This window comes from Scyliorhinus torazame, chromosome 6 (assembly GCF_047496885.1).
Source record: "Scyliorhinus torazame isolate Kashiwa2021f chromosome 6, sScyTor2.1, whole genome shotgun sequence".
Classification (NCBI taxonomy): domain Eukaryota; kingdom Metazoa; phylum Chordata; class Chondrichthyes; order Carcharhiniformes; family Scyliorhinidae; genus Scyliorhinus; species Scyliorhinus torazame.
Genome location: NC_092712.1, coordinates 131,084,007 through 131,110,799, shown reverse-complemented (window position 1 = coordinate 131,110,799; position 26,793 = coordinate 131,084,007). Strand labels below are relative to the sequence as shown.

The window sequence follows — 26,793 nt, the reverse complement described above, 5'->3', positions numbered from 1 at the left end:
TGGCTGGAGTCTGGAACAAAATCCCTGAGAGGATGGTGGAGACAGGTTCGATCAAGATTTCAAAAGGGAATTGGATTGCTATTTGAAATGAACGAATGGGCAGGGTTACAGGGAAAAGGTAGAGGAGTGGGACTAGGTAGAATGCTTTGTTAGAGCAGACTTGATGTGCCGAATGCCCTCCTTGTGGACTGCAAAGATTTTGTGATTATCTGATGTTTAGCTGATTGCTGCATAATTAATTTGTATGTATTCTTTGGAAGTCAATATCCTGACATGTTTGTCAGCAGTCACTTTAAACCGAATTATTGAGAGGAAAGGTGTAGCGCACAAAGACTCCGAGAGACGAATAGAGTGAAGTCGATGAGGCTTTATTAAGCGTGACTGTTCCCCCGCATTTCAGTAGTAGACTGCCTGCTGGGGAGGACTCCTGGTACTTATACTCCACCTTCAGGGCGGAGCTAGAGGTCAACGTCCAACCAGGACCCGGGATCTGTCAGCCAATGACATCACGGCTTCACAGTCCCACATGACCCCTAATGCATACTACCACATTCACCCCTTGTTAAAAATGAACCCGGCGGGGTGATGCTTCGCATGGTGGTAAGGGTTTACAAGGCTGGTCCTGGGAGGAAACCTTTCACATGTTATTACAGTATGTACAAGGTTTTTTTTGTTTCGAACTAGTTACAGTAATCGTCAGGAAAAAAAAGACAAAATGTTCTCGTTAAAAGTCCACATATTGTAGTGTTAGATCGACGCCACGAGTCGGTCAGGCGGTCTGGTCGTCCGTGTCAATCGCCTCGGCCCCGGTGGTGGTGGTGGTGCTTGTTCCGGTGTTGTCGTCTCCGGGAGCCTTACGGTTTCAGCTTGGGCTTCACTCCTGGTCGGGCCTGGGAGGAGGACCGATCCTCCTGGGAAGGGGGCGGTCGCGGGGTGCGGCGGTGGCAAGAAGGGGGTGATTGGTGTCGGGGGGGGGTGTGTGTGTTGCCGGCGGGCGCCAGATCTCGCAGGGAGACCGTGTCCTGTCGGCCGTCGGGGTACTCCACGTAAGCGCACTGCGGGTTCGCGTGAAGGAGGTGAACCCTTTCGACCAACGGGTCCGACTTGTGCGCCCGCACATGTTTTCGGAGCAAGATGGGTCCTGGGGCCGCCAGCCAGGTCGGCAGCGACGTTCCAGAGGAGGACTTCCTGGGGAAGACAAGGAGGCGCTCATGGGGCGTTTGGTTAGTGCTAGTACACAGTAGCGACCGGATGGAGTGGAGGGCGTCCGGGAGGACCTCCTGCCACCGTGAAACTGGGAGGTCGCTGGACCGTAGGGCCAGTAGGACGGTCTTCCAGACCGTGCCGTTCTCCCTCTCTACTTGCCCGTTCCCCCGGGGGTTGTAGCTGGTCGTCCTGCTCGAGGCTATACCGTTGCTGAGCAGGAACTGGCGCAGCTCATCACTCATGAAGGAGGACCCCCTGTCGCTGTGGACGTATGCGGGGCAACCGAACAGTGTGAATATGGTGTTCAGGGCTTTAATGACTGTGGCCGCGGTCATGTCACGGCAGGGGATGGCGAATGGGAAGCGGGAGTACTCGTCCACCACATTAAGGAAGTATGTGTTGCGGTTGGTGGAGGGGAGGGGTCCTTTGAAATCCAGACTAAGGCGTTCAAAGGGGCGGGAAGCCTTAATCAGGTGCGCACCATCCGGCCTGAAAAAATGCGGTTTGCACTCTGCGCAGATGTGGCAGTTCCTTGTGACTGTACGGACCTCCTCCAAAGAGTATGGGAGGTTGCGGGACTTAATAAAGTGGTAGAACCGAGTGACCCCCGGGTGGCAGAGGTCCTCGTGGAGGGTTTGGAGGCGGTTAATTTGTGCGTTGGCACATGTGCCGCGGGATAGGGCATCGGACGGCTCGTTCAGCCTTCCGGGACGATACAAGATCTCGTAGTTGAAGGTGGAGAGCTCGATCCTCCACCTTAAGATCTTGTCGTTTTTGATTTTGCCCCGCTGTGCATTATCGAACATGAAGGCTACCGACCGTTGGTCCGTGAGGAGAGTGAATCTCCTGCCGGCCAGGTAATGCCTCCAATGTCGCACCGCTTCCACTATGGCTTGGGCTTCCTTTTCCACTGAGGAGTGGCGGATTTCTGAAGCGTGGAGGGTTTGGGAGAAAAAGGCCATGGATCTGCCCGCTTGGTTAAGGGTGGCCGCTAGAGCTACGTCGGAGGCGTCGCTCTCGACCTGGAAGGGGAGGGACTCGTCGATGGCGCGCATCGTGGCCTTTGCGATATCCGCTTTGATGCGGCTGAAGGCCTGGCAAGCCTCTGTCGACAGAGGGAAGGTCGTGGTCTGTATTAGGGGGCGGGCCTTGTCTGCGTACTGGGGGACCCACTGGGCGTAGTACGAAAAGAACCCCAAGCAGCGTTTTAGGGCTTTTGAGCAGTGCGGGAGGGGAAATTCCATGAGGGCGCGCATACGTTCGGGGTCGGGGCCTATTATCCCATTGCGCACTACGTAGCCCAGGATGGCTAGCCGGTTTGTGCTAAAAACGCACTTGTCCTAGTTGTACGTGAGGTTCAAGGCTTTAGCGGTCTGGAGGAATTTTTGGAGGTTGGCGTCGTGGTCCTGCTGATTGTGGCCGCAGATGGTTACATTGTCGAGATACGGGAACGTGGCCCGTAACCCGTGTTGATCAACCATTCGGTCCATCTCTCGATGGAAGACCGAGACCCCGTTTGTGACGCCAAATGGGACCCTTAGGAAATGGTATAATCGCCCGTCTGCCTCGAAGGCTGTGTACTTGCGGTCACTTGGGCGGATGGGGAGCTGATGGTAGGCGGACTTGAGGTCCACGGTGGAGAAGACCTTATATTGGGCAATCCGATTGACCATGTCGGATATGCGGGGGAGAGGGTACGCGTTTAGTTGTGTGTACCTGCTGATGGTCAGGCTATAGTCTATGACCATCCTTTGCTTCTCCCCTGTCTTTACTACTACCACCTGTGCTCTCCAGGGACTATTGCTGGCCTGGATTATGCCCTCCTTTAGTAGCCGCTGGACTTCGGACCGAATGAAGGTCCGGTCCTGGGCGCTGTACCGTCTGCTCCTAGTGGCGACGGGTTTGCAATCCGGGGTGAGGTTTGCAAACAAGGATGGGGGTTGCACCTTGAGGGTTGCAAGGCCGCAGATAGTGAGTGGGGGTATTGGGCCCCCGAATTTGAAGGTTAGGCTCTGTAGATTGCACTGGAAGTCTTATCCCAGTAATGTGGGGGCGCAGAGTTGGGGAAGGACGTAGAGCCTGTAGTTTTTGAACTCCCTCCCTTGCACCGTTAGGGTAACTATGCAGTAGCCTTTGATCTGTACGGAGTGGGATCCTGCAGCTAGGGAAATCTTTTGTGCGCTGGGACGGATGGTCAAAGAACAGCGTCTTACCGTGTCGGGGTGGATAAAGCTCTCCGTGCTCCCGGAGTCGACCAGGCATGGTGTCTCGTGCCCGTTTATCAACACCGTTGTCGTCGTCGTCTGGAGCGTCCGGGGCCGTGCTTGGTCCAGTGCCATTGAAGCCAGACCTGGTTGTAATGGTTGAGCATCTTCTTCGAACCCCGTGGAGCCGTCGACACTGGGATCCGTTGTTGCCGTCCAAGATGGCGTCGGGGGTGAACAATATGGCTGCCCCCATGCATCGCACATGGCTGGGGGGTCACAAGATGGCGGCGGGGGTGGACAAAATGGCCGCCCCCATGCATCGCACAGGTCTGGGGTGGACCAAGATGGCGGCACCCTTCCTCCCCTCGTGGTGGCCGGGACCCAAAATGGCGGCGCCTGCCGGTCGCAAATGGGGCGCTGGGGGGTTGGGGAGCGTTAGGAACATGCAGGACTCCCTCTTCTCTGGGGACAGCGGTGGCCGGGACCCAAAGTGGTAGCGCCGGCGGGTCATACATGGGGCGCGGGACGGGTGGTTGGGGAGCGTAAACGGCGTGCAGGGCTCCCTGTTCTCCGGGGAGAGCTGTGGTCGGGACCCAGAGTGGTAGCGCCGGCGGGTCATACATGGGGCGCTGGGGGGGTTGGGGAGCGTAAACGGCGTGCAGGGCTCCCTGTTCTCCCGGCACAGCGGCGACCTCGCGGGACCGGCACACAGCCGCGAAATGGCCCTTTTTCCCGCAGCTCTTACAGATCGCTGCGCGGGCCGGGCAGCGCTGCCGGGGGTGTTTCGCCTGGCCGCAAAAATAGCAGCAGGCTCCCCCGGTGAGACTTGGCGTTTGAACCGCGCAAGCCTGTGGGGTGTCCGGGGCGGGGTGGGTTTGTCGCAACGGGTGCGTATGGAGCCCAATGGGCTGCCGCGCGGTCGGGGCCGTAGGCGCGGGTATTTCGCGCGGCCACGTCTAGGGAGGCTGCTAGGGCCCGTGCCTCTGAGAGTCCGAGCGACTCTTTTTCTAGAAGTCTTTGGCGGATTTGGGAGGAGTCATACTTGCCACAAAAGCATCGCGCATTAACATGTCCGTGTGTTCATTTGCGTTCACCGGCGGGCAGCTGCAGGCCCGTCCCAAAATTAGTAGCGCGGCGTAGAATTCATCTATCGATTCTCCGGGACTTTGCCGTCTCGTTGCGAGTTGATAGTGAGCGTAGATCTGGTTTACTGGGCGAACATAGAGACTTTTTAGTGCTGCGAACGCCGTCTGGAAATCCTCTGCGTCTTCGATGAGGGAGAAAATCTCCGTGCTTAACCTCGAGTGCATGACCTGTAGCTTTTGGTCTTCTGTGACCCGGCCGGTGGCCGTTCTGAGGTAGGCCTCGAAACAAGTCTGCCAGTGCTTGAAAGCTGCTGCTGCGTTCACTGCGTGGGGGCTGATCCTCAGGCATTCCGGGATGATCCTGAGCTCCGTAGTCCTTTAGTCACGCTTAATAAATTGTAGCGCACAAAGACTCCGAGAGACGAATAGAGTGAAGTCGATGAGGCTTTATTAAGCGTGACTGTTCCCCCGCAGTTCAGTAGTAGACTGCCTGCGGGGGAGGACTCCTGGTACTTATACTCCGCCTTCAGGGTGGAGCTAGAGGTCAACGTCCAACCAGGACCCGGGATCTGTCAGCCAATGACATCACGGCTTCACAGTCCCACATGACCCCTAATGCCTACTACCACAAAAGGTACCTGAAATTGGCAGAACAAACCAAATAACATTGGAGAGCACCAATTGCTTGCAATTAATTTTTAAAAGATGCTGCAAATGTGAAACACTATCCCAAAAAGTTACCTTGAGTCAACTAGTTAGAATTTTCATATTCAAAATGGAGAACGGGAGAATTATTTACAATCATAGAATTTACAGTGCAGAAGGAGGCCATTCGGCCCATTGAGAGCACCCTATCTTTTTTTAAATTTTAGAGTACCCAATTATTTTTTTTCCAATTAAGGGGTAAGTTAGCAAGGCTAATCCACCTAACTTGCACATCTTTGCGTTGTGGGGGTGAAACCCACACGGACACGGGGAGAATGTGCAAACTCCACACAGACAGTGACTCGGGGCCGGGATTCAAATCTAGGTCCTCAGTGCCGTAGTCCCAATGCTAACCACTGTGCCACCATGCTGCCCCGAGAGCACCCTACCTAAGCCCACACCTCCACTGTATCCCCGTAACTCTACAACTCCAGTTAACTTTTGGTCACAAGGGGAAATTTAGCATGACCAATCCGCCTAATCCGCATATCCTTGGACTGCGGGAGGGAACTGGAGCACCCGGTGGAAACCCACGCAGACACGGGGAGAACGTGCAAACTCCGCACAGACAGGGACACAAGCCGGGAATAGAACCCGGGTCCCTGGCACTGTGAAGGAACAGTGCTAACCGCTGTGCACCATGCTGCCCATAAAATGTAAACAGCCAAGGTTTCGATCAATCGACCTCTGGGTTTTGGGCCCAGCACACTTACACTGCGCCACTCTGCTCCATTTCTTTTAATTCCTAAAGAGCAGGGGAGTTACCCCTATATTCTTTCCCATCTTCATCCCTTACTGAGCACCACAATAACACATTATCCAACAATCATCACATTGTTGCTTGTCGGAGCCTGCTTTAAGAAAATTGGCTGCCGTATCTTTTACAAAACATGATTCTGACATTTTAAAAATTGCTTCATTGGGGCTGTAGAGCACTTGAAAATGTCCTGTTGTAATTAATGGTTCTGTGCAAATACATGTCTTTCCTTAGTTTGTTGAATTAACTTCTTGCAAATTGGTTGCCCATCAAGAAAACCATATTTGAACTGTACAGTATCTCAACAATACTGCATGCTTTTGTAAATACATTGAGTTGTGAACAAACTTGTTCAATAAATGATCTTGTTCGAAAAGAATCTGGAATGTCTGATGTCTTTTGAAATGACCTGATATGTTGTGAAATTTTCATGTCATCCAGTAGCTAGTTTCCAGTAAGGAGAATAGTTTGCCTTGAGGCATCTTCTATATTATTCACTATTCACTATTCCAATCGTACAACATAGGAACAAGAGTAGGCCATTTAGTCTCTCGAGTCTACTCCACAATTAACTGGGATCACTGCTGATCTGTGACCTATCCTTCTATTAATGTTTCACATTCTCACACATTATGCTCCATTTTTCAGGGGCGAAATTCTCCGGAAAAGGCGCGATGTCCGCCGACTGGTGCCCAAAACGGCGCAAATCAGACGGGCATCGCGCATCTTTGGGGGCCGAGCCCCAACATTGAGGGGCTAGGACGGTGCTGGACGAATTTCCGCCCCGCCAGCTGGTGGAAAAGGCCTTTTCCGCCCCGCCAGCTGGCGGAAATGACATCTCTGGGCGGCGCATGCGCGGGAGCGTCAGCAGCTGCTGACAGCTTCCCACGCATGCGCAGTGGAGGGAGTCTCTTCTGCTTCCGCCATGGTGGAGACCGTGGCGGAGGTGGATGGGAAAGAGTGCCCCCACGGCACAGGCCCGCCCGCGGATTGGTGGGCCCCGATCGCGGGCAGGCCACCGTGGGGGCACCCCCCGGGGCCAGATCGCCCCGCGCCCCCCCCAGGACCCCGGAGCCCGCCCCCGCTGCCTTGTCCCGCCGGTAAGGTAGGTGGTTTAATTTACGCCGGCGGGACAGGCATTTTAGCAGCGGGACTTCGGCCCATCCGGGCCGGAGAATCGAGCGGGGGGGCACGCCAACCGGCGCGGCAACCGGCGCGGCGCGATTCCCGCCCCCGCCGAATCTCTGGTGCCGGAGACTTCGGCAACCGGCGGGGGCGGGATTCACGCCAGCCCCCAGCGATTCTCCGACCCGGCGGGGGGTCGGAGAATTTCGCCCCTGATCTTTGCTCATTACCTTAACCTGTCTATGTCCCTTTGTAGCCTCCTTATATCCTCTTCACAGCTTTCCTACCTATCTTTCTATACTCTCTGTTTCCTGTTAGCTAGCCAATCTTCCGTCTTAAGCCAACATGTTACCCCGTACACCTTGAGCTTTTAGTTTTTGCAATAATCTTTGATGTGTCACCTTATTAAATAATTTCATCCATCCGAAGAAGGGAACCTTAAAAAGAAAAGTTCAAAACAAATGCAGACAGCAGTGTTACTACATGACAATATCACCTAATAAAGGAATTAGTGAGAATGAAAAGCGAGTATTAGAAAACCAAAAAGTAGCGCAGATATCAACAAGTGGCCCTCGGGAAAATCTCAAGAAGTACCTTCACTGATCCTGATTCTTATGGGCTCTGGGGAGGGGGACAGGGAGGTGGGGTGGCGGGGGGGGGAGGGAGAAGGAAAGACGGGGGGCAAAGAACAATAGAGGGGAGCCAGGGTGGGGGGGAAGATGAGGGAACACAAACTGGGAGGAGAGCACAGGAAACAACAACAACCATGGCAAACGCAGTAACAGAGAGTAAGAAAGTACAGGAGGGAGAAATGACGAACATCCGAAGCATTGCCAAATGCACAGCAATAGCGAAAACCGACCAGGAGAAGCGAGCAACATCCCAGGCGCCGCCCCCCAGATCTATGTTGTATTACTGGTGCTGTATGTGGTCTCTCTGTTTAAAAAAAAAAACAAGAAAAGAAAGGGGGCTCCCCCCCCCCCAACCAAGACACATATGCAGGTATAATATAATTGCCACTCCAGTACCTCGATTTATATACACTTTCCCAGTTTTTACCTCCCCACACCCTGGTTTTTTACTGTTTATTTACGTGATCGTGCTAATTATATAGCACTGTTGTTTTTATCGTGTTTGTATTACCTTCTCTCTTTTTTTTCCCCCCCTCCCTCTTCTTTGTGTGCACCTGTAAATATACCATGTTTGAAAAACTCAATAAAAAACATTTCTTAAAAAAAAAGGATATGGGCTCTGATGGGAAAGCTAGTGTGTATGGTTCCTCTTTAGCTCTTTAGTTGTCCTGAGAAGATGGTCGGAAGCCTGTTTGAACCATGGAATCATGGTTTGCTACAACTTTTGAGATCTTTTAAGAGTTGACCCCATTGTGTAGGGCTGTAGTGACATATGGGCCAGACTGGGTAAGGATACCTTTAAAGGCATTAGTGAAGTATTTGGATTTTTACAGTTCTTTATGTTTGCTTAATGATTACTTACTAATAATTGTCCATCTCCAACTTTTTATAAATAAACAGCACTTAAATTCTCAAGCTTCCATGGTGGGATTTCAGTACTCATTCTCAGAGTTATTATTCTAACCTTTATTAAATAATATATCCAGTACATTACTCAACACCAGTTTCATGAAGTACAATTTAGTAAAAGCTGATCAAATAATTTTTTTCCCCATTTGTTCCTTAGATTTGGATGGCATGGTTAGCAACCCATTTATTGATTGTTCCAGTTTCCCGAATAAGATTGCATTGGGCCTATCCTTAAACACCTGGACGCTGAAAGTTTTATAGCACAACATTTTGCCATGGCCTGCTTGTCTGTCCATACATGTCTTTGACAATTCTCAGGGCTCGTGTTTGTGTTTTTCATGAGACTGACAATGCGAAACGTGTTCACTGCTTACCGTCTCGTGATGCACATCATTGTCAAGTTTTGGTTTGTCAATCACTTGCTGTATATGTTTTTGAAGTGATACGAGATGGCCATTCTAATTGCTTGAAGGTATCCATTCTGTATGGTCTGTTAGGATCAGTGCACAGCTACTTGTAGATGCATCAATCTTTGCTCTAATGCACTGCGACTCCCAATGGCCGTTTGTGCCACATGCCTCTGTAGAATTGCTAGCTTTGCTGGTCTGCGAGGATTGCTCCAGATTTCACAGAATTACTGTGGTGCAGAAGGAGGTCATTTGGCCCATTGTGTCTGCACCAGCTCTCCAAATGAGCATCATGACTTTGTGCAATTTCCCTGCCTTTTCCCTGCACCCCTGCACATTGCTTCTATTCAAATAAACATCTAATGTCCTCTTGAATGCCCCGATTGGACATGTCTCCACCACACTTCTAGACAGTGCATTCCAGACTTGAACCACTCGTGTGAAAAAGTTTTTTCTGACACCACATTTGTTTCTTTTGCAAATCACTTTAAATCTGTGCTTACCTCTATCTGTATCCTTTTCTCTGCCTGCTGATAAAGTGGTCTATGGATTCTGCAGGCGGTTACGGAAATTATTTGAACTCTAGTCAATACATATGGAAGTTTAACCTGATTCGGAATCGGTTTTCCGATGTAGTGCATATCTTTTGAGAATTCTTTGGCTCTTTTGCCAATCCTGATGTGTTTAGCCTGTGTAGATCTTCATTCCTAATTGCTAGGTGAGTTTTTATCATTTTCTGTATGGTTCAAGAAGCCATAACTCTGTGTGCTGTTCAAATATTTTGGCGCACGTTGGTACAGCGGTTAGCACTGCTGCTTCACAGTCGCAGGGCCCCGGAAACAATTCCAACCTCACTTCCAGCATTCCGGTCGACTACATCTGCAGGAAGTGGAACCAATGGCAGCTCAACACAGACCGCGTGGTTCGGTTGGAGTGGCTGTTGGATGCACTTAGGAGCATGCAGGTGGTGGAAAGTGTCATTGATAGGAGTTATAGAAACATGGTCATGCCCAAGGTGCAGGAAGACAGATGGGTGACCACTAGAGAGGGCAGGCAGCCAGTGCAGGAATCCCCTGTAGCTATCCCCCTCTCTAACAAGTATACCATTTTGGATACTGTTGCGGGGATAGTCTATCAGGGGAAAACAACAGCAGCCTGAACAGTGGCACCACAACTGGCTCTGTTGCTCAGCAGGGGAGGGCAAAGTGCAGTAGAGCAATAGTTTTAGGGGACTCTATTGTAAGGGGCACAGATAGGCGCTTCTGTTGACGTGAAAGGGGGAAGGTGAACAGCCAGAGTCATAGTACACATAGGTACTAACGACAACGGCAGGAAGAGCGATGAAGTCCTACAGAAGGAGTTCAGGGAGTTAGGCAGTAAGCTAAAAAGCAAGATCTCTAGGGTTGTAATCTCAGGATATCTCCCTGTGCCACATGCCAGTGAGGCTGGAAAAGGAGGATAGTGCAGCTAAATACCTGGCTAAACTGATAGTTTAGGAGGGATGGGGGGAGGGTTTCAGATTTCTGGACAATTGTCGGGGGGGGCAGGGTACCAGAGCGTTAGCTTAGAAGGTGTAATAACTGAAGGGGAAATAGAGAACAAAAATGAGACAACAACAACATCCCACTGTCTGCTCAAACACAGTAGTCTGAAGTGTATTTGTTTCAATGCCAAAAGTATAGCAGGTAAGGCAGCTGAACTTAAATCACTGATTAGTACTTGGAACTATGATATTGCGACTGTCACAGAAATATGGTTAAAGGAAGGACAGGATTGGCAGCTGAACGTTGGAGGATTTGGAGGTCCAGGAGAGATAGAGGGGGATGTAAAAGGGGTGGGGGAGTAGCATTACAGGTTAAGGAAAATATCGTAGCCAAACTGGGAGGGCTCATAAAATGAGATAATCTGGGTAGAGCTCAGGAACAGGAGGGGGCAATCATAATGATTTGATTTGATTTATTATTGTCACATGTATTAGTATACAGTGAAAAGTGTTGTTTCTTGAATGCTATACAGACAACACATACCGTACATAGGGAAGGAAGAAGATACTACAGAATGTAATGTTACAGTCATAACTGGAATGTAGAGAAAAGATCAACTTAATACGAGGTAGGTCCATTCAAAAGTCTGATGGCAGTGGGGAAGAAGCTGTTCTTGAGTCGGTTGGTACGTGACCTCAAACTTTTGTACCTTCTCCTGACGGAAGAAGGTGGAAGAGAGTATGTCTGGGGAGCGTGGGGTCCTTAATTATGCTGGTTGCCTTTCCGAGTCAGCGGGAATTATAGATAGAGTCAATGGATGGGAGGCTGGTTTGCGTGATGGACTGGGCTACATTCATGACCTTTTGTAGTTTCCTGTGGTCTTGGGCAGAGCAGTAACCATACCAAGCTGTGATACAACCAGAAAGAATGCTTTCTGTGGTGCATCTATAAAAGTTGGTGAGAGTAGCTGACATGCCAAATTTCCTTAGTCTTCTGAGGAAGTAGAGAGAGTCGTCGGTGGGCTTTCTTAACTATAGTGTCGGCATGGGGGGACCAACACAGGTTATAGGTAATCTGGACACCTAGAAACCTGAAGCTCTTGACCCTTTCTACTTCGTTCCCATTGATGTAGACAGGGGCATATTCTCCTCTATGCTTTCTGAAGTCGATGACAATCTCCTTCATTTTGTTGACATTGAGGGAGAGATTATTGTCAGCGCACCAGTTCACCAGATTTTCTATCTCATTCCTGTACTCGGTCTCATCATTGTTTGAAATCCGATCCACTACCGTGGTGTCATCAGCAAATATGAAAATCGAGTTGGAGGGGAATTTGGCCACACAGTCATAGGTGTTCAAGGAGTATAATAGGGGGCTGAGGAGTTTCGTCGGAATAATAGTGTTGAAGGCTGAGCTGTAGTCAATAAATAGGATTTATATCCAATAAATAATGTTGAGGGTTTATTACAGGCCCTCCAACTTCCAGCGACAGATAGCGAAGCAGATAGGTAGAGAGATTTTCGATAGGTGCAAAAGTAACAGGGTTGTTGTGGTAGGGGATTTTAATTTCCCCTATATTGACTGGGACTCACTTAGTGCTAGGATCTTGGATGGGGCAGAGTTTGTAAGGTGTATCCAGGAAGGCTTCTGGAGGCAATATCTAGATAGTCCAGCTTGGGAAGAGACAGTACTGGACCTGGTATTGGGTAATGAGCCTGGACAGGTGGTTGAGGTTTCAGTAGGGGAATGTTTTGGGAGTAGTGACCGCAATTCCAAACGATTTTAGAGTACTTTTGGATAGGCATGTGGGTGGTGCTAAACTGGGAAAAGGCAAATTACGATAACATTAAACAGGAATAGGAGAATTTTGATTGGGTGCAGCTGTTGGACGATAAATCAACATCGGATATGTGGGAGTCTTTCAAATGACAGTTGATTAGGATTCAGGAAAGTCACGTTCCTGAGAGAACGAAGGATAAGTATGGGAGGTTTAGGGAGCCTTGGATAATGAGGGATATTGTGAACCTCGTCAAAAAGAAAAAGGAGGCTTTTATATGGTGTAGAAGGGTGGGGACAGTTGAAACCCTCGAGTATAAAAAAAGTACGAAAGTACTTAAGCAGGAAATTAGGAGGGCTAGGAGGGGCCATGAAAAGCCCTTGGCAAGTAGGATTAAAGTGAATCCCAAAGCATAACATGAAGAGCACCTAGCAAGCCTAGGAGAGGTGTTGAGACGATTTAGAGATGTAGGAATCAAACTGAATTGCGAGAAGTGCACTTTCTGAGGGAGTAAGGTCATTTACCTCGGGACCAAAATGGACTCAAAAGTACTGCACCAACTCAAAGACAAGGTGAGTGGCCTGGTTATAACACAGGGACGATCTCCACATCATTCAGGAAACTGCATGGGTCTGTTATTCACAGTTCTTCTAGGCGTTTAGATTCGGCTTCCAATTTTTGGGACAGGTCTCGCCCTGAAAAACCTTGATGTGGAATCATGGTTGATGTTAATTCTTGGTCTTTATTCCCTTTATTCGACCCAACTCATTCTGGAATACATCTTTATATTTGCATAAGACTTCCTGGAAAACACTATCCGAGATTTTGAATATTTCCAACCAGTTCAACTACATTTGGCACAGTCAATCCTGTCTTGGCCAATGTCCCTCCACAATGATCAGGGGTGGCACAGTGGTTAGCACTGCTTCCTCACAGCTGCAGGGATCCGGGTTCAATTTCGGCCTCGGGTGACTGCATGGCCTGCCCCCCCCCGGTATCAGCCTCCATCATTAGTGGTCTTCCATTTACTATCAGGACTATCTCAATTAAGCTGTTTTTCTCATTTTCCCCATGTTTAGTCTGTACATTTCAGGTTCTTCATCTGAATTCCTCTCCACCTTGTTCACTGGAGACATGGCTTGTTTTTTGTTTAATTGCCGCATTCTGGTGGATGCGACAACGTGCCTCGATATGGCCCTTCCTATTACACTGAAAACAAATAAACTCTCTGCAGCTGCACTCTTCTTGGAGGTGGTCTCCCCCACGTCGGTTGCAGTCATCTTGAACTATGGGCTGATCACTCATTTTCTTTCTTGGCCACTGAAAACAGATCCTGCTCCTGGGACCGTGGCTGATCTTCCTCTTTGCCTGTTGACCTGGCTGAGTACCTTGCAGCCATACCGCCCCCTAGCCGGTTCACCTTACCCTCTTGGATGCTTGGAAGCTCCGACGTGCCCCTCTTGGCACATTCAGTTGCCTGGGCAATCTCGGTCGCCATGTCCAGGGTAATCTTTGCTTCAGCCAGAAGCTACCTTTGCACACTTATGTTGCTAAACCGCTTACTAAGCGATTGTGCAGCATGTCACTGAGTGCTGTACCAAACTCACAATGCTCGGCCATTTGACAGAGTTTGGCAATGAAGGTGGAGATTGTCTCTCCTGTGTCTCTGACAGCCAAATTTAACATGTACCTCTGTAGTATGATTGAGGATCTGGGATTGAAATGCTCCCTGAACAGCTTCACCAATTGCTCAAATAAATGTTATTTCAGGAGCCTCCAGGGACTTCAAATTCTTTGAGGTTATAGGTTGTTGGCCACCAGACCATGAATAGAATAACCTTCTATTTATCCTCCCTGTTATTTTGTTTGCTGTAGAAAAGTAATGGAGCCACTCAATATACTGCTTCCAGTCTTTGACGCCCTGGTTGAATGAGTCTAACTTTTCAATCATGGACATTTTTCACTCACTGTTGAATGCTGTTGATGTTTTTCAACTTGTTCATTTTGGAGGCTTCTCCTTTCCCCTTCAAAATCTGAACTACTGCAGACTTGCAATCAATCTGGTTTACAATCATCGCCCATGTGGTGGCTCAAGGCAACACTCTGGAGACTTGCAGTACAACTGAGCAAGTGTTTATTGGTAACAAGCAAAGTTTAGCTGTACACAGGTACAGAATCATTAAACAATTCTTCACTCTCTGGCTCCAGGGTCCTCTCTGCCCAGGACCTTGCTCCCAGGCCACCCGCTTTTTCCCCATTGGTCGGGTCCTCGCGCTCCCGTGTGATAGGCCCTGAGCCGCTCATATGGACCGTGAGGGATCGCCCCTTGATGGGGCGGCGCTACCACAACAACATCGCCATTTTTTTTGTTATTAATTCTTTCACGCAATGTAAGTGTTGCTAGCTAGATCAGTATTTATTGCTCATCCCTAGTAGCCCTTGGTGGTGAGCTGCCTTCTTGAACCTCCGCAGTCCTTATGGTGTAGATGCACCCACAGTGATGTTAGGAAGGCATTTCCTGGAGTTTGAGCCAGAGACAGTGACGGAACAGTGCTCTAGTTCCAAATCAGGATGATGTTGGCCTGGAAGGTGTCTTGCAGGCAGTGGCATTCCCATGCGTCTGCTGACCTTGTCCTTCCAGATGTTAGAAGAACTTTGGCGAGTTGCCGCAGAGCATCTTGTGGATGATGGAAGGGGTGCCAATCAGGTGGGCTGCTTTGTCCTGCATGGTGTCGAGCTTCTTGAGTGTTTGTTAGAACTGAGCCCATCCAGGCAAGTGGAGAGTATTCCATCACACTCTGATGTGTGACTTGTGCATAGTGGACAGGTTTTGGGGACTCAGGAGGTGAGTTGCTAACTGCAGAATTCAAAGCCTTTGATTTGCTCTTGTAGCCACAGTATTCATATGGCTGGTCCAGTTCAGAATCTGGTCAATGATAAACCCGAAGATGTTGATAATGTGGAACTCAGCGATGGTAATGTGATTCAATGTCAAGTTGAGATGGCTAGATTCTCGCTTGTTGGAAATGTTCATTGCCTGTCACTTGTGTGGCGTGAATGTTACTTCTGACCTTAAGATGAAGGGGAATAACTTATATTGAAGCAGCTGGAAAATATTGTCTGTTGAACACTGCTCAGTGGAACTTCTGCAGCGTCCGAGACAGTTTATCTCCAATAACCACAAGCATCTTTTGTTATGTACCAGCCAGTGGAGAGTTTTCCCCTTATTCACATTTACTTCAATTATTCCAGGACTCCTTGAAGCCAGACTTGGTTAAATGCTGCCTTGAAGTCAAAGGCAGTCACTGTCCCCTCACCTCCTGGGATTCAGCTCTTTATCCCATGTGTAGACCAAGGCTGCTGCTATTCAGTGGCTACGCAAGTGGTACTTTTCACTAACAGGATGCTGCTGTCAGTCCAAAAAGATGTTTGCCTCCCACACAATTGAGCAATATAGAGTATGAATTTCAATAATGGTGCGATGCCAGGTATCTCAGTGATTGGCTGATAGATCAAACATCCTGTTCCTAGGCGCGGCACGTGGGACAGTGGTTAGCACTGCTGCCTCACGGCACTGAGGACCCGAGTTCGAATCCCGGCCCTGGGTCACTGTCCATGTGGAGTTTGCACATTCTCCCGTGTCTGCGTGGGTTTCACCCCCACAACCCAAAGATGTGCAGGTTAGGTACATTGGACACACTAAATTGCCATTTAATTGGAAACAAATAATTGGGTACTCTAAATTCATTAAAAGAAATCCTGTTCCTTTGGTTTTCGTAATAGGCAGAGTACCAAAGGCACTCAACCAACACACCATTGCTAAAACAAAAACTCAACATGTAGACCATTAGATCTGATGCCATGCTTAGGCAGCATTTACTGAACAATCCTGAGTGTGCTAACAGCTACATAAACAACCAATTTAGGATAACCAGTCAAGCTCATAATGTGGCTCAATTATGTTTGCTAAAAGTAATATATTTATACACAGGGACCAATTATCTGCAAACAAAAGAAATATACATAGATACCTGGAAGATAGGAGCCTTTTGACCCTTTGAGCCTGCTCCACCATTTATCACGATTATGGCTAATCATCCCACTCAATAGCCTAATCCTGATTTCTCCCCATAACCTTTGATCCCATTCGCCCCAAGTGCTGCAACTAGCGCCTCTTGAATATATTCAAGGTTTTAGCATCAACTACTTCCTGGTGGTAATGAATTCCACAGGCTGACCACTCTTTGGGTGAAGAAATGTCATCTCATCTCTGTCCGAAATGGTTTACTCTGAATCTGAATTGCTCTGAAACCAATTATTAGGAGTTGTATGTGAGTTTTCTTTGATGACCTTTCAACTGTTTCCATACTTCCCTGTGAGAATTGCCTGCTTTTGCTTGTTGCCTTTCTTTGCTGACATGATTGAGATCAGTAGCTCATGTTTCATCATTGTAGGGCAGAGCCCATGTCTGACCTACCACTTGAGGCTCTAACACGATATGACTCTGTTTTCACTCGAATTTAACAGGTTAAGGGGTGATCTGATCAAAGTATTCAGGATATTAACAGGGAAAGACAGGGTAGATGAAGACAACTATTTCCGCTGGTTGGAGATTCTAAAACTAAGGGGAATAGTTAGGGCATTCAGGAGAGATGTTAGGAAGAATGTCTTCACTCAAAAGGTGGTAGAGGTTTGAAACTCTCTCCCACAAACAGCAGTTGAAGTTAGATCAGTTGTTAATTTTAAATCTGAGATAGATAGATTTTTGTGAAGCAAAGTTATTAAGGGATATGGACCAAAGGCAGATATAGCGAGTTAGGTCACAGATCAGCTACGACCTCATTGAATGGTGGGACAGGCTTGAAGGACTAAATGGCCTCCTCTTATTCCTATCAGGCAATACCATTCTTATTTTGGGAGGGGGCATGTCTGCTTTCTACCCTAAGGATCTCACTTATTAGCGCATCCCACTGGTTTACCTGATTTATCTTTCAGCAGTCTTGTCCAGTCTACCTCCGTCGAATCATTTCTCAGTTTTGTTAAATGTGCCCCCCCCCCCCAACCCCAGTTTAAAACTTTTACCCCTTTTCCATAATAATACCAAATTTAGCTGAATTGTAGTCCTTCCGAAGACAAAATCCAGAATTGTGCCTCCTCTTGTTGGGCTTGTCACGTATTGGGAAAAAATAATTTCCTGGACACAGTACATGAATTTTTCACTCTCCAAGTCCCTGGGCGGGATTCTCCGCGAACCAGCGGGGCCGGCAACTCCAGCGCAAAGGAGTGGCGTGAACCACTCCGGCATCGGGCCGCCCCGAAGGTGCGGAATCCTCCTCACCTTCAGGGGCCAGGCCGGTGCCGGAGTGGTTTGCGCCCCGCCAGCCGGCGCGGAAGGCGCTTGGCACCACACCAACCAGCGCCAAAGGGCCTCTGCCGGCCGTCACGAATTGGTGCATGCGCGGGAGCGCCAGCGTGTGCTGGCATCATCCCAGCGCATGCGCAGGAGGGGGATCATCTCCGCGCCGGCCATCGTGGAGGACCACAGCAGCCGACGCGGAGGTGTAGAGTGCCCCCACGGCACAGGCCTGCCTGCGGATCGGTGGGCCCCGATCGCGGGCCAGGCCACCGTGGGGGCACCTCCCGGGGCCAGATCTCCTCCCCCCCCCCCCCCGAGGACCCAGGAAGCTGCCAGGTCCCGCCGGTAAGTACCTACTCTAATTTACACCGGCGGGACCGGACGAAAACAGGTGGCCACTCGGCCCATCGCGGGCCGGAGAATCGCCGGGGGGGGGGGGGGGGGGCGCTGCGAGCAGCCGCCAACCGGCGTGGTGCGATTCCCGCCCCCGCCAAATCCGGCGGGAGGGGGGGGGGGGCGGAAAATCACACCCCTTATATTGTTTGAAAACCATTTGACATTGGGGTAATGAAGATCTCCTACTATTCTTATGTCCCTCCTATTCCTACAGGCAGAAATATGTCTACATGTATCTTCTTCAATCTCCCGTTCACTATTTGGGGGTCCTGGGTATACTCCTGGTAGTGCGACTACCTCTTTTTTATTCCCAAGCTTAACCCGTTTAGTCGCTCCTTCCCTCTCACAACTGTAATTGATTCTTTAACTAATAATGCTACCACACCCCCACTTCTTTTTTGTGAACCACTCACTCTATCCTGCCTGAAAAGTTTATATGCAGGGATATTGAGCTCCAATTTTGGCCCTCCTTTATCCAAGTTTTCATTATAGCAAAGACATTCTGCTGCCATGTATCATTATGTGCCCTTAGTTTAGCTGCCTTGTTTGTGATACTTCTTACATTGAAGTACAAACAGTTCAACCCTGTCAATTTCCTTTGGACGCTTTTTAACTCTTGTTTCTTTTGTCTTTCCGAGTCGCTGACTACATCACTAAATAATGTTCTACCTCCTGTTTCCAATATGAATCTCAGCCATCTAAACCTACATGTGGGTTCCCATCTGACTGCTGGACTAGTTTAAAGTCTCCCCAACAGAACTAGCAAATGCCCCCGCGAGGATATTGGCCCCACCTCTACCTGGTGTCAACCCAACCGACTTGTACAGGTCCCTCCTTCCCCACAACTGGTCCCAATGCCTCAAAACCTAAATCCCTTCCTGGTTTTCCATTTCTGCAGCAACACGTTAATCTGATCTATCCTCCTATTCCTGCTCTCTGTAGCGCATGGCACTGGGAGTAATCCTGAGATTACTGAATTTGAGGACCTGCATTTTAATTTACCTCCTAACTTCCTATATTCACCTTGCAGGTCCTCATCCCTTTGTTTATCATGTCATTGGTACATTGTTATAAGTATTTCACAGACCTCTTTCTTACAATTAATAGGTTGTTCTGTGTTGTAATCTTTTAAGTCTTTTTTCAACTGGGAGTCAATATAGTGGGAAAACAGACAAATCCCAGAAAGCTAATCTTTTTGCTAATTTTTAAATAAAAGCTTTCCTTTTGGGCTAAACAAAGAACAATTACTCTTCTGGGGCTCACAAGAAAGACTTAGACCTCCCTCATCATCAATGACCCCTTCACCCCTCCTTGCCTAACAGTAAGACACACACGGAAGGCCTCAACAACTGATGCCATTATTTCCCTGCTCTTATTGGGTGGCCTGCAGGGTTTTCGGCCTTAAACACTCAAAACTGATGGGAAATTAGCCAACAGGATTTACGTAAGGCATGGGAGTTTAAAAAAAACATGGTTAGGCTTCACCCAGCAGTGGGTGAGTTTCTAACATCACTGTCTATCCTCGCAAAATTGGCTCGGAGTTCAAATCAAGGCCCTTTTTGTCGTTTTATTATGTTGTAATTTAGATTTGGAGAGATGAAGTGTAGAATGCAATTCTCATGACCCACACACCTACCAACCCCTCATCTCTCTGGGGCCGGCTGTGGATTAGAATTTACTGCAAATGATAAAGATCACTTGTCAGGCTTCTGCCAATTCTCCGAGATAACAAGTCACAAGCAAGTGATAAAACCTGCCCATGGGATACTCTAAATGCAATTTTTCATTATGAGAAAACATCTGTGCTTTGTCCAGTTCATCTCCTGACATACCGGAAAGATAATTTACTAGTTAAATTTATTAAGGTTACTACCCCATGGAAGGGAGCATGTTATTGTATTTGATTGTGGTGGCAAAATATATAGGATTTTAGTTTATTTCTTTGTCTTCAATAATCTCTCCATTTATTTTTCTAGAAGTGTGAAATCATTGATACACCGGATCAGGACTTCACCGACTTCACAAAGTGCTTGCTGATACTACTTCAGAAAGTAAAGGAGCAAGGGCTAGAGGTATTACACAGACATGCAATGCTTTAGAGTTGCTTCAAATAACTCTGGGCCAGATTGGTTTTCAACATTTTGTTTTTAAAAAGTAAAATTGAAATTTTCACTTATGTAAAATATTCTAACCTGCATCTAAACTGTGTCATTAGAATTTACTCCAACTGAGTGAGCAAATTCTCCCCTTTTAGAGTGATCAACGATCAAGTGTCCCAATTTGTCACAGCGAGTGGCAGTTTTTCCCGCTCTATTTTAGGACAGGTGTAAAGGTAGCAGCAAAGGTGCAATGTAGGTGTTATTAGCTATGAGAGATTGCAGTTATGAAGAGAGAGTAGGACTTTCTTCACGAGGGCTGAATGGAAACATGACTGAAAACCTCAGGATTAAGATAAGTGTGATGTGGTAAATAGTGATAACTTAGCCAGAGATGTGATAACAAGGGCATACAAAGTGCATAGAAACATCCATTGAAAATAAAAGCAGAAGGAGGGCATTCGGCTCTTCGAGCCTGCTTCGCCATTTATTATGGTCATGGCCGATCACCAGGTTCAATACCCTGATCCAGTCTTAGCCCCAAGAGCTATATTCAATTCCTTCTTGAAATTACACAACATTTTCGCCTCAACTACTTTTTGTGGTATTGAATTCCACAGATTCACCACTCTCTTGGTGAAAAAATTTCTCCTCTCCTCAGTCCTAAAAGGTTTACCCTATGACCTCTAGTTCTGGACTCCACTACCATCAGGAACATTCTTTCTCAATCTACCTTATTTAATCCTGTTAAATTTTGGAAGTTTCTATGAGATCACTGTCATGATATCCACATCAGCATATCATGGTGCAATCACACACACTGATGGACAGGCAGTTGGACCAAACAGCACACACATAACATCGCAGCCAATCACCAGTGAGAGCACACGCACTACACTATAAAACCGGGAACACCACAGTTCCCGCTCGTTCTACCAGGAGATAGCTCAGAGCACAGAGCTCACAGCGCGCCACTCAGACATAGACCATGTGCTGAGTGCCTCACTAAGATAGTGATAGGGCTGGGTCCACGAGTTAGCTGGTGAAGCACTTTCCCAAGCCAGTAGTTAGTTGTTACCGTTGGTTAGGCAATAAAACAGAGTTGTACCATCTATAGCCGTGTTGGATCATTTGTGCATCAGAACATCCAACACAACATGATACCAGTAGCGGACGCAAACCAGCGACTGTGAGACTTACCTGCACCCTTTCAGAAATCCACCATCCTGCTCCATGGAAAACATCAGCCCGCCGCAGCCGCTCCGAATTGCTGGTAATCTCGGCGTGAACTGGAAGCTGTCTAAAGAGCTTAAATTCCTCGAAGACACAGACAGGGAGAATGCATCGGACACCACTCCACTCCACGGCGGGGCAACACGCCATCCACATCTATAACTCCCTGGCATTCGCGGAGGGCGAGGACAAAACAAAATATAAGACGCTGCTTCTGAAGTTCGATGAACACTTCAGCGTGGAAGTCAATGAGAGCTTCGAGAGGTACCTATTCCAGCAGCGCCTGCAGGGTAAGGATGAGCCTTTCCAATCTTACCTAACACACCTCTGTATCCTCGCGCAGTCCTGCGGCTATGGGGCCACCTCCGACTCCATGATACGGGATCAGATAGTTTTTGGGGTCATCTCGGACATCCTACGCCAACAGCACCTTAAAATAAAGCGCCTCACCCTAGCAATTGCCATCGAGACCTGCGTCCTCCATGAGAACGCGACCAGCCGGTACTTCCAAATCCATGCGGCCGAAACGGCACGGCATGTGTCCCACGAGGCGGAGCGGGTCCAGTCGATTGAGTTCCTCCCGGCCAGCGGCCCGGACGAGGGCGGCCATTTCGCGCGCTTTCCGAGGTCTCCCGCGCTTGTACGCACCAAAAGAGGGGACGTTGACGCAGAGGAACGTGATGCGCAGCCACGCTCTACGCAGGACCGCACCGCACATGCGCGGTGGCGCAACGAACGCCGTGACGTCACGACGTGCGGCAACTATGGCTCCGCCCACTTAAAGCGGCAATGTCCGGGCAAAGGGCGACAATGCCTCCGATGTGGCAGGATGGGCCACTATGCTGCCTGCTGTCGAGCAGCTCAACCTGCCAACTCCCAACAATTCCGCCAGCCTCGCAGGGACGTGTGGGCGATTCAGCCCCCCTACACTGAGTCATATCCAGATAGTATGCAGACCAGCGATACCGAAGACAGGGAGCCCTTCCGCGTTGCAGTAATCCACAAGAACCGGATGTCCCCAAGTCGGAACCACCAGCCGCTGCCAGTGCACAGCATTGATCCGGGCGATGAGTGGTGTGCCACCCTCACGGTCAACCGATCCCAGATCACATTTCACCTGGACACTGGTGCCTCCGCCAATCTCCTCGCATGGTCAGCCTTCCAGACCTTAAAGGATAAACCACCGATTCTGCCATCCCACTGTCAGCTGGTTGACTACAATGGAAACGTCATCCCGGCCATGGGGTCCTGCCAGCTCGATGTTACACACAACTCACACAAAGCCACATTAACATTTGAAATCGTAGGATCCTCGAAGGACTCTCTGTTAGGCGCACAGGCGTGCAAGATCCTCCACCTCGTTCAGCGGGTACACACTCTGTCTCCAGAAGGCACGTCCGATTTTCCAGATGCGGACTTTAGGGAGCAGCTCCAATCACTCCTCGCGCACAACCAGGAGGTTTCCGAGGGCATGGGCACACTGCCCTACACGTACAAAATACGGCTCAAACTGGATGCCACCCCGGTCATTCACGCACCTCGTAGGGTCCCAGCACCACTCAAGGACCGCCTCAAGCAGCAGCTGCAGGATCTGCAGGACCAAGGAGTGCTTTCCCGGGTCATGGAGCCAACACCATGGGTCCATGGTTTGCGTCAAGAAGCCCTCCGGCGAGCTCAGGATCTGTATCGAACCAAAAGATTTAAATCACAACATTATGAGGGAACACTACCCCATACCCAAACGAGAAGAAATCACGAGCGAGATGGCTCGTGCAAAAATATTAACCAAGCTTGATGCCTCAAAGGGCTTTTGGCAGATTCAATTGGATCAGTCCAGCAGGAAGCTGTGCACTTTCAACACTCCATTTGGCAGATACTGCTACAATAGGATGCCATTCGGCACCATTCCGGCCTCCGAAGTGTTCCATCGCATCATGGAACAGATGATGGAGGGCATCGAAGGGGCACGCGTCTACGTAGAAGACTATCATAGAATTTACAGTGCAGAAGGAGGCCATTCGGCCTATCGAGTCTGCACCAGCTCTTGGAAAGAGCACCCTACCCAAGGTCAACACCTCCACCCTATCCCCATAACCCAGTAACCCCACCCAACACTAAGGGCAATTTTGGACACTAAGGGCAATTTATCATGGCCAATCCACCTAACCTGTACATCTTTGGACTGTGGGAGGAAACCGGAGCACCCGGAGGAAACCCACGCAGACACTGGGAGGATGTGCAGACTCCGCACAGACAGTGACCCAAGCCAGAATCGAACCTGGGACCCTGGAGCTGTGAAGCAATTGTGCTATCCACAATGCTACCGTGCTGCCCCGACGTTATCATCTGGCCCACCATACCACAGGAACATATCAGTCGTCTCCAGCTTGCCTTTGCACGGATACAGGATCAGGGCCTGCGCTTAACCGAGCCAAATGCTCTTTTGGCCAGACTGAGCTAAAGTTTTGGGGGGACCACATCTCCCGGTCGGGTGTGCGGCCGGATGCCGACAAAGTGGCAGCCATCGCAGCCATGCAGCAGCCGTCAGACAAGAAGGCAGTGCTGCGCTTTCTCGGGATGGTCAACTTCCTGGAAAAGTTCATTCCTAACCTTGCTTCGCACACGACTGCTCTTCGCCACCTGGTCAAAAAGACAACGGAATTCCAGTGGCTGCCCACACACCAGAGTGAATGGGAGGAGCTCAAGGTTAAACTCACCACCGCCCCGGTACTGGCGTTTTTAGATACCACACGGAAAACAAAGATTTCAACTGACGCCAGCCAGTCTGGCATTGAGGTGGTACTCCTGCAACGGGACAATACCGCATCATGGGCTCCGGTCGCCCATGCATCGTGGGCCATGACCCCCACAGAACAGCACTATGCGTAGATTGAGAAGGAGTGCCTAGGCCTGTTGACTGGCATCGACAAGTTTCATGACTATGTATACGATCTTCCACAGTTCACTGTGGAGACCGACCATCGCCCCCTGGTCGGCATCATTCAGAAGGACCTCAACGACATGACCCCTCGCCTCCAGCGCATTCTGCTCAAGCTCCGGAGGTACGACTTCCAACTTGTCTCACCCCGGGGAAGGATCTCATCATCGCAGATGCTCTGTCCAGGGCGGTCAACACACCGCCCGACGCGGAGGTGTTCGTTTGTCAGGTCGACGCACAGGTAGCCTTCACATCGGCCAATCTGCCGGCTTCTGATGCACGTCTGGCCCACATTCACCGTGATACTGCGGCTGACCCCCTTCTACAACGTGTGATGCGCCACATGACGGAAGGGTGTCTCAAGGGGCAGTGCCCACAATTTTACAACGTCCGGGACGACTTGGCCGTCATTGATGGTGCCCTCTTGAAGTTGGACCGGATCGTGATCCCACACAGCATGCACCGACTTGTCCTCGAACAACTGCACGAAGGCCATCTTGGAGTTGAAAAATGCAGGCGGAGGGCCCGGGAGGCTGTGTACTGGCCGGGCATCAGCGATGACATCGCCATCATGGTGCTCAACTGCCCCACCTGCCAGAGGTTTCAGCCGGCGCAACCCCCTGAGACCCTTCAGCCCCATGAGTTGGTCACGTCCCCCTGGTCGAAGGTGGGTGTGGACCTCTTTCATGCGCTCGGCAGGGACTACATTATTCTTATTGACTACTTCTCAAGTTATCCACAGGTCATACGCCTGCACGACACGACGACATCAGCTGTCCGGGCATGCAAAGAAACCTTTGCTCGCCATGGAATTCCGCTCACGGCCATGTCTGACAACGGACCTTGCTTTGCGAGTCAAGAATGGTCTTCCTTTGCCACTTCATACAACTTCACACACGTGACGTCCAGTCCTTTGCACCCTCAGTCGAATGGCAAGGCGGAAAAGGGCGTCCACATTGTGAAGCGGCACCACTGCAAGGCTGCTGATGCCGGATCTGACTTCTGTTTAGCCCTGCTGGCCTATCGCTCGGCCCCACTGTCCACGGGCCTCTCGCCAGCCCAGCTGTTGATGGGTCGCACCCTCAGGACCACTGTGCCGTCCATTCATGTTCCTGACCTCGACCATGCTCCAGTATTGCGAATGATGCAACAACAGCATGCTCAGCAGAAGGTGGCACATGACGCTCCGGCGACTGATCTTCCTTCCCTGGCGCCTGGAGACAACGTCCGCATACACCGACCGGAGCGTGGCTGGTCGGCAACCGCCAAGGTTCTCCGCCATGTGGCTCCCCGCTCATTCCTGGTTCGTATGCCTGATGGCTCCATTCGCCGCTGTAATCGGCGGGTCCTTCGTCTGGTTCCACGCTTGCTACGTGATCATGCACCAGTGCCACGCCCTCCTGTTGTCCCTGATGTCGACTTTGTTGAGCTTCCTGCCACTCTGCCTCTTCCTCTCTCGCCCGTGGCCAGGCCCATTCCTCAGCCGGTGGATCCTGACCCACCCTTGAGGCGGTCAACCCGAATTCGTCGCCCACCTGAGAGACTTGACTTATGAGCCTGTTAGCACATTGGACTCACTGAATTGTTTTACAATACTGTTAACGAGTTTTTTTTCTTGTCATTCATTGTTCCAGAAGTTCGCTCGTCGTTTGTTGATTGCATTTGTTGTTATTGGTACAACCTCGTTGTTCTGTTGCACCTGACACCTTCCTCTGTATATAGTTTAGCCTCATGTACATGTTGTAAATATTGCACACACATAATCAGATGCACTCAGTACACATTTCTATTTATTATCATGTAGGCATATATCCTTTGTGAAAGGGGGGGATGTCATGATATCCACATCAGCATATCATGGTGCAATCACACACACACTGATGGACAGGCAGTTGGACCAAACAGCACACACATAACATCGCAGCCAATCACCAGTGAGAGCACACGCATTATAAAACAGGAAACACCACAGTTCCCGCTCATTCTACCAGGAGATAGCTCAGAGCACAGAGCTCACAGCGCGCCACTCAGACATAGACCATGTGCTGAGTGCCTCACTAAGATAGTGATAGGGCTGGGTCCACGGGTTAGCTGGTGAAGCACGTTCCCAAACCAGTAGCTAGTTGTTACCGTTGGTTAGACAATAAAACAGAGTTGTAGCATCTACAGCCGTGTTGGATCATTTGTGCATCAGAACACCCAACACAACAATTACCTCTCGCTCTTCTAAATTCCAATGAATATAATCCTAACGGACTTAGTTTCGCCTCAAAAATCGGTCCCGCCATCCCAGGAATCAGTTTAGTAAACCTTCGCTGCACTCCGTCCATAGCAAGAACATCCTTCCTCAGATAAAGACACCAAAACTGCACACAATATTCCAGGTGTGGTCTTACCAATGCCCTATACAATTGCAGTAAAACATTCCTATTCTCAAATCCTCTTACTATGAAGGCACATAGTACATAATCATTAAGAAA

At 49.5% G+C, this 26,793-nt stretch overlaps 1 protein-coding gene across 6 annotated transcripts in view; it reads left to right on the top strand.

Annotated features, from left to right (window-relative positions):
- The window catches only part of LOC140425027 (thiamine pyrophosphokinase 1-like), a 555,937-nt gene that overhangs the window by 260,596 nt on the left and 268,548 nt on the right, over positions 1–26,793 (top strand). For all 6 annotated transcript variants that reach the window (XM_072508810.1, XM_072508811.1, XM_072508813.1 and 3 more), the window contains one exon: positions 20,023–20,118. In XM_072508810.1, the coding sequence (XP_072364911.1) occupies positions 20,023–20,118 (96 nt within the window). The remainder of the gene's footprint in view (positions 1–20,022; positions 20,119–26,793) is intronic.